Here is an 8,654-nt window from a genome sequence, read left to right as displayed (position 1 = left end):
GGATCGGCTTGGTGACGGCTGCCATCAACAGCTTCACATTATGCTGTGGGGTAAATTCGGTGTATGGGAAGATGGCTGCCAGAAAGGGTGACAGCTGGGGGAGCGTTGGGCAACTGCGAATTGATGATGTAGCCCGGAGAGTGACCGAAACCAGCGATTCCTGGAGCCGATACCCCGCTTTCTCTGTGGTTTGTCTGGCAGCCTCCTGATGAAAGGCACATCCTGGATTATCTCAGATCTGCTGCTTTGCCATGAGTGATACATGGGCTGTTTGGTACGAGAGGAGAAATTGGCTCAGACTTTTTTTTAAATATCTAAGCTTACTCATTGTTTAGCTTACAGAATTCCTTCTGTGCAGCATGGGATTATCCAGAAGGTTATTACTTAATTTTTATGGTCACTGGGAGTCTTGGGTTTTCAAATTATTACAGTTATTTAGCTGATGCACAATTTCTGTGCGTCAGAGACTTTTCTTTATAGGAATGAAGAAAGGAAAATAATTGCACTCAATTTATTTGCCGCAAAATTATGCATGGGTTTTCAAAACTACTGGTTTCTACTACTTTCTGTGACTGTCTTTAGTTTCACCAGGGACATTGCATCTTAAATAATTGTTGAATTTGCTATTAAAACGACTGCTGATGTTTTGAAACTCACTTCATTCACTAAACTTGCTCTAACAGAAATCTGACAAATGAAGGTGTGGTTCATGGTATGTTTCCATTTGACAGACTTCTTTGTTTTCTTTCAGTATTTGCATTTTAAAATTTCAAATCACTTTGCAAAGTTTGTTCTTTGTTAGGCAGGACTTTGTAGAGACTGGGAAATAGAAGTATGTAAGTTATCTGCCCTCCCAAGGTCACACGAGGCCAGAGCTTGCTCTGTTGCTGTAATGCTCTGAGCACAAAACTGGGCACAAAATATCTACATAGAACTTGAATCGCTTGCTTCCTCTTCTGGTGCTTTTAATTACAAAACCATGAAAGCTTATTCTGAAGACCTCTATCAAATTAATTAACCCTTAGTATACATGCAGCTCTCTAGGAAAAATGTTTTGCCTTGGAAAGAATTTTTTTGTGAATTGGGGTATGTGTAATTTTTGGCCTTGTCTGTATGTATGGAAAAAATAGTTTTTGTAAATCGGAAATATGGCGTTGGTAGTACAAAGAGTGAGGATATTTTTCTGGTGTGTTTTGCAGGTAAATGACCTCTGCTGGCATGTGCGCTGCCTCTCCTGCAGTGTCTGCAGGACCTCGCTGGGCAGGCACACCAGCTGCTACATCAAAGACAAAGATATCTTCTGCAAACTTGATTATTTCAGGTATGCCATACAGGAATATAATTTTCTTTTGTAACAGTCACATTTGCTTGTTACTTGAGCCACAACTGAAACACCTGTTTAGACTCTGTTTTTTATTTACCAGCTTTATTTTCAGTAGCTAAATGGCCGTTTCTTGCGGAGGGACTGTGCGTGAGGCCATCCGCAGCTGTAAACCCATTGTCTGTGCGTGGGCTGTCTGTGGCTGTAAACACGCTGTCTGTGTGCAGAGCCACGCGTGGCTGTAAACCCGTTGTCTGTGTGTGGAGCCGTCTGAGGGTGACACTGGCCAGGACCACACAGAGCTGAGGCTCTGTCCTGTTGGGACTCACGCTCCAATGGTGCAGGGTTTGGGGATCACTTGGACCTGGAACAACAGCCCAGAACAAACCCTGTGGTCTTTAGCAGCAGCATTGATCAATTTGGTGCAGGACATGAAGCATTCTTCAAGATTAAGGTCAAAATTTATTTGTGCTGGCATTGAAAGTACTCGTGATACAAAATCCTTGGTTCAGAAGGTAGCAAAATTTTTCGCGGTTAATTTTGGTGTGATTGCTTGTACTTCCCCAGACCAAACTATTCATGAGGTTCTCAGGTGTGCAGTGAATGGACTATCTTCCACTGGTCAGTTTGGACAGTGAAAGGTGGGGTGGGGCAGGCTGAGTACTGCAAACTTCTGGAAAAACAAAGTTTTGTGGGACTTCAGAAAAAGAAGTTAGGAGTCTGCAAAGGTTTTTAGAACAAATTCCTATCTACATAATCAGCGTATCTTGGTGTCTAGTTTCCTCTTCAAAGAGAAACATACTGCTGTACTAATGTAAATACTTGCAGATATTTGAATGTCTTTTAAAATCATAATGTGATGGTAATTAAGGAAATAACTACAAAGATACAGGTTTTCCCCCCTTCTGCTGCTGAAGGGAACTGAGTGATTAGTTGAAGGGTAATATAGCTAAATATAATAATTCAACCTACCACTAGAGTAATGTGAAATATATTTGAATAATTGGGAGAACTTAGAACACAAGGTCAGCCATTTCCTTCTCCCACTTGCAGCTTTTTGAAGAGTAATCATCTTTATGAAAGGAAAGATGAAGAGTAGTGAATTCATATAACAGTTAGGATGCTTCGGATTTACTCATTGCCGAAATAGTAATTTCTGTAGCTGGGTGGTGGTTGTGTCTTAAGCGACCAGATACAAACTTGCTGCTTTGTGTTGCAATAAAACCACGATTATTCAGTCCCCACATCCCCTGTGCTCGGCTGCTGCGGCTCTCGGCTGCTGTGGCTCCCAGCTGCGCTGCTGCATCCCGGTCACCTGTAATCCCGGCATCACCCCATCTTCTGGGAGTGTGGGTGCCACCCTTGGCCATGTTGTCTGCAGGCGCTACGGCACACGCTGCGCCCGCTGTGGCCGGCACATCCATGCCACCGACTGGGTGCGGCGGGCAAAGGGGAACGTCTACCACCTGGCCTGCTTCGCCTGCTTCTCCTGCAAGAGGCAGCTCTCCACCGGGGAGGAGTTCGCACTGGTGGAGGAGAAGGTCCTGTGCAGGGTGCACTACGACTGCATGTTGGACAACCTGAAGAGAGAAGTTGAAAACGGTAATGTGCTTCTTTTGTTAAGAGCTGCGTTTGTGGTTTGGTTTTAATAAAATGGTTGGATTTTACATCATCTTCCTTATTAAGAGGTAATTACCTAGCTTCACTAAGGCTGGAAGCACAAATTCTTGAATTAAAATAATGTGCAAATTATTTGGTGTTAATTTTTTTAAGTTTGTATAACTTGTATTCTATCCTAAGGAAAAGAAAGCAAGAGCGTATCTGGTTGATAAAATATCGTGCTGGATCCGTTCCTTTCCTTGCTCATGAGGGAGTCAGTTGGGCTGTAATGGGTAATGGTGCCAGATCAATTAACTTTGAACAGAACATGGCTTTTAATGTTGAAATTCAGCTGGCCAGTGACTGTTGGTTGTAGTTGAAGGACAGTCTGACTTACAAATAGCATCATTTTGAATGTTTAGCAGATGGTGTTTTCTTTTTAATGCTTCAGGTAATGGGATTACTGTGGAAGGAGCATTACTAACAGAACAAGATGTGAATCACCCAAAACCCGCAAAAAGAGCTCGGACCAGCTTCACAGCAGATCAGCTCCAGGTACAGGCAGCGCTAAAAACTCACACGGTTCAGGTTGGTGCAGGAACGACATCCTGCACCAATAGGAAATTGGATGCATATGGGGGGAAAGAAAAAGCTTGCATGTTTTAAACTATTTCATAAACTGTCAAGACGCAGCATGTTTCTGGAATTGTTTGTTAGCTTCAGCAGTTTAATATGAAATAGTTACTCTTCAAGCTTTTTATTTCCCTGGGGGCAGCCAGTAATTCTGCAGAGTGGAAACAAAAAGGTTGTTCTGTTTTGATTGCTCGATGAAATCTATTTAATCAGGCATTTACATCGCTACACATAATAAAGACAAAATATTTTTAGAATTATGTAATATGAAGAGCTGTACTGAAGATGGGTACTGTATGTAGCTGCAAGACATTACCAGGGTGGAAGTTTGAGTTTTGTTGTAATGCACAGTAAGGGCTGAGGAGGGTCATGTTCATCATGGTTTGTGGTTGTGTTCACATGGACGCAGGTTGACTCCCGTCAGTGACTGGTTCTTATTTTGCTTTGGTTTATAGAGAAGACAGGGAATAGTTGTGTATTCTTGATTGCCCTTTTCCTCCTCGGATGGTTCTCAATGCTTGCTCTTTGGAGCACGTGTTGTGGTCTTGGCTGTACTTCTGTATCCGAGGAAGAGGGGCATCAGCAGGGACTTGTCTTTGCTTTCCTTCCTTCTTCCTTCCCTTTCTCCCAGCCCTTCCAAAATGCTTCACGTGCCGATTTTCTTCAAAATGACCTTTGCCTGTTAAAAATACACTAAAGTGTTATGTTTCAAAACCTAGCTTTGGTATTTGATGCGGCACATTTTGGGGGGAAAACCCCCCGCTATTTTTTCATAGAGCTGGGTGGATTGAAATAGAGCGAAAGTGCAATTGAAGATCTTAGCAGCAATTCTTGTGCTGTCCAGTCTGTTCTTGAACGTGCCTCATTGAAGTGTATTTCTCAATATCTCTTTACATGAGCTCAGACACTGGTGGTGGTGTTGACAGAAAACAAGCACAGTGGCAGTAGTCTGACAAGGGCACAGGGCAAGGGCTCTGGGCATCAAACTCGAACATCTACAAGTTTTGCTCAGGGCAGTGGTGGAGTCGCCATCCCTGGAGGGGTTCACAAACTGTGTGGATGTGGAACTTTGGGATGTGATGTTGTGGTGGGGTTGGGTTGACGGTTGGACTTGATGATCTTGCAGGGCTTTCCCAACCTTAATTATTCTGTGACTGTAAAAGGGAACTTTTTCTTTCAGCAGTAGCTGAATGGGCTGTCAGCCCAGCCATGAGGGTAGGGGCTGTGTTCAGAGCTGCTTCCCCTTTGCTGTCATTGAAACTCCCACGTTTCGCCTCTTTTCCCCTTTTAAATAGGTTTTAACCTACTTCAGCAGGGGTTTGGGATCTCGGGGCCTCGTGTTATTGAACGTCCCCTGCTCAGCGCATGTCCATGTACCCATCCCTGATGCTGGTGTAAGGCCGTGCTGCCAGCCAGAGAGGAGAGGGGCTGTCAGAGGGCAGCGTGCAGGGACACCCCTCGTGGAGTGCTTGTGCAGAAGGGCATCTATGTTTTTGGGTGTCTTTGTATGAAACAGTAGGGAAGTAAATAGTTTCAGCATTTCTGAATGTGGAGAGAAATGGTCTGAATCTTAAAAGATGAAGGCAGGCAAAAATTGCAGACCAAGGGGCAGAATACTGAAACTACAGTTGACAAAGTTGCAGAAGATACCCTGCAGAAATCCATGAAACCTAACTTCCTTAAATAATGTGAACTCCTACAGGCTCTAAAACTGTTCAGGGTGCAGCAAAGTTGACATCTACTTTCTCAAAAAATGTAATCCATGTCCTAATGACAAATGTTCACTTCAGTTTTTCCATAGAAAGACAAGCGTAACCAAACACTTACATGGTGCAGGTTGGCCAAGGTGGACCCTCTGTGTCTCTGGGTTGGTTAAAGGTGCCTGGGGCACAGAGCTCATTCCCTGCTGTCTGTCTTTCATGCAGCTGAGGAGGGGTGGAGTTGCTCCATATGGTACAAGATGCAAATTCCAACTGAGGAGTTTGGAGAGGTGGATCTAGGATCACCCCTTCCTTATGCTGTGGTCTGCTGCGATGGATTTTTTTTTTTAATTGAGCCCGTTTGAATTGCTTTGCAGGGAATTTTCTTTTAATGCAATCGTAACAGAGTCCCTCCTCCATTTTCACTACTGCTAAGCAGAATTAATTTCTTTGATTTCTGATGAATGTCTTGGCTCAGTTAAGCATAATAAGGGGCTTGTATTTTGGCTTTGGGGGATTTTACTGTTTTCCTTCATGTACTGGGGACTGTCTGGGGACTGGTGGTCACAGCAGCTGCTAAAAACCAGGTGAGGAGTAGGACAGCACTATGAGAGGGGTCTCAGCTCTCAGGGCTGCTCACAGAACCCGTGATCTGTGCTCCTGTCCTCACAGGTGATGCAGGCACAGTTTGCTCAGGACAACAACCCGGATGCACAAACACTTCAGAAGCTGGCAGAAAGGACAGGCTTGAGCCGGCGCGTCATACAGGTACCCCTGAGCCACTGAACCGGTGCTCGTCTGCTGGAAGCGCCCAACGACAATACTCTGTGTGGTCATCCTGACATGACAAAAGATCTAATCTGGCAGTTTTAATGTAACTTTTGACAACATCCTTAGTCAGGAATAGGCCTTGAACAAATGTTAATTTTGAAAAATTGCTGTATTCATCTTGCAGTTTGTGTGGAGGATTAGTAATCTTCCAGGAAGAAACTTTTCAGCCTTAGTATAGAAATGGGCACTAAGCTCTTCTAAATATAAATTTCTAACTTTAATAGCCTGCTCTTAAGAGCTGTGCTCCTTTTGGAAATGGCTGGTGGTGTGGCACATTAGGAGTAAATGAGTATCTGGTGATCTGCTTTAGAGAGCAGAGCTAAAATATACACCTGTACAACCAAAGCCTGAGAGAAACACAAACTTTGAACCTTTGCTTGAAGGTGCCTCTCAGCAAACATTATGTGCCTGCTCTTTTTATACATAATTATTTTTTCTATAGCAAAAACTATATGCTTCTATCAATGTGATGTAAATTTTCCCCCTTTTTCAGGTGTGGTTTCAGAATTGCAGAGCGCGCCATAAGAAACATGTTAGCCCTAATCACTCCTCGACGACGCCTGTCACAGCGGTGCAGCCCTCACGGCTGTCTCCTCCCATGCTGGAGGAAATGGCGTACTCTGCCTATGTACCCCAGGACGGGACCATGCTGACAGCTCTGCACAGCTACATGGATGGTAGGTGTGACTGCTCTGCATGTCCACCTGAAGTCTTCACTGATGGTAGTGAGAACAGTTTGCCAAGTACTGATTAAAGAAACTTAGTGGATTTTTAGTTGCTAGTATACATTATAGAATATCTTAATGTGGTACTTGCTCTATGCCTCACTAAGTGTGCTTCTTCAAGCAGTAGCCCTTCACTGTAAGAGCACGGCTGAGGGTCTGGGTGTGAAGACCACGTTTTGCGCTTCCTCCAAGCTAGGAATACTAGTAATAAAAACCAAAGCACTTCTTTAGACATCCATGCCATGTTTTTTAATAATACATGATTTTAATGGAAGCTGTTTACCACCTGCTCCCTGACTCTTACTGAGGATTGTAGTAAGACTCAGCCCAGCAGCATCACCGAGAACTGGAGCTGCCCTTGAGGGTGGCACATGGTGGGGGGAGCCTGGCCATCAGAAGTGTTTGAGCCATTGTGTGCCTTGTGACCCCACAGATCAACAGCTTTGGTCGTAGCTGCCATTAGAAGATGCTGTGAGGGCTTTGGGAGAACCTGGCTCTAAGTTGCATGTGTGGCTAGAGCTGAATTTTCTCCACAGCAGTGGTGTGAGGTGGGCTGCAGGTGGAGGAGTGCTAAAGAACTGCATGGATGTGGCACTTGGGGACACAGTTTAGTGGCCATGGTGAGGTTGGGTTGATGGTTGGACTCAATGATCTTGGAGGTCTCTTCCAACCTTAGTGGTTCTAGGAATGCTGGGTGGGCAGACAGTGCCCTGTGGTGGTTGGGACCAGCAAACCTTTACTACCTAGTGGGATTTACTACTTCTGCCTCCCAATGAATCTGATGAGTAAATATTCCTGCTTTTGCAGCTCATTCCCCTACAGCTCTTGGACTTCAGCCGTTGCTACCCCATTCGATGACACAGCTGCCGATAAGTCACACCTAGCTCCTGTCAGGGACATAAGCTACTACGGATGTAACCTTGAGTCATTTATTGTGTATTAAAATATCATTGGAAAGATGTTAATGTTAACTTTTTCTTTAACATCTGAAGCATTTTCAAGATCATTTTTGCTGCCCAGGTATGTAAGTATATTTAGCCTGCAAGACACTTTTATGGATTCTGCATAAATAACTATTACATTGTTTACAAGCCTTATTAAATACCTTTTTTTTTTGTATTGTCTGGAAGTAGTCCACTCTAGTTGTGTGTGTTAATTTATTTGTCATCAAAAGAGCACTTTGCCTAAAAGAAAGGACTGACAATTGTGCAAAATGTTTACAATTCTTTGTGAAATGTTAGTTTATCATTAGTTTGTATCTGTAAGTTATTGCTGAAAAGTATTACCTGTATTTGAGTTGTATACAGCCTATATGTTAAAGCTTATTTCTGTGAGTTTACAAAAAATAAATTTTGGTTGCAAATATTTTCAGAATGAACTGAATAAAGTTTCTGCTGTAGCATGTGAAGCAAAAATGTTGCTGTGTTTATGGCTGAACTGTGATTGTTGTCCAGTGCTCAACCTGAATCTGCAGTTTGAGAAGGTCGCTGGTTTACTGGGGTGCCCTGCACCATGCTCTGAAGTGCTCCTATCTGTCTTGATTTTAAAAAATCCTTTAATAGACTTAGATGGGTCTTGAAATACCCCAAATATAGTTTCTTTAAGTGCACACAAAGCAGTGCTGCTCTGTTTTGTGTTTTGTTTTTGTTTTTTTTTTTTTTGGGGGGTGGGCAGGATGGTTACTAATATGCAATACTTAAACAGAGTCTGCATTTTTACAGTAAAAGCTAGGTCAGTCTTTTATCTGACCTGTATCAAACTGCATGTGAACAGAGACTGGGATTCAATGGAGTGCACAGCAGTAGTCAGTGTTTCAAACTGTTCATGTGCCAGCACTGGTTGCAG

At 43.5% G+C, this 8,654-nt stretch overlaps 1 protein-coding gene across 1 annotated transcript; it reads left to right on the top strand.

Annotated features, from left to right (window-relative positions):
* The first annotated feature begins 1,148 nt into the window (after window positions 1–1,148).
* LHX8 (LIM homeobox 8) lies at window positions 1,149–8,224 on the top strand. Its single transcript, XM_010179014.1, has 6 exons — window positions 1,149–1,321; window positions 2,703–2,923; window positions 3,372–3,475; window positions 5,926–6,021; window positions 6,578–6,761; window positions 7,617–8,224. Exons 1-6 carry the CDS (start codon window positions 1,149–1,151, stop codon window positions 7,691–7,693), a joined length of 855 nt encoding a protein of 284 aa, XP_010177316.1. The 3' UTR covers window positions 7,694–8,224.
* The last annotated feature ends 430 nt before the right edge of the window (window positions 8,225–8,654 follow it).

This window comes from Mesitornis unicolor, unplaced genomic scaffold (genome assembly GCF_000695765.1).
Source record: "Mesitornis unicolor isolate BGI_N332 unplaced genomic scaffold, ASM69576v1 scaffold49590, whole genome shotgun sequence".
NCBI classification, from domain to species: Eukaryota; Metazoa; Chordata; class Aves; order Mesitornithiformes; family Mesitornithidae; genus Mesitornis; species Mesitornis unicolor.
The sequence above is the reverse complement of the archived record's forward strand: the minus strand, read 5'-3'. Positions and strand labels throughout refer to the sequence as shown.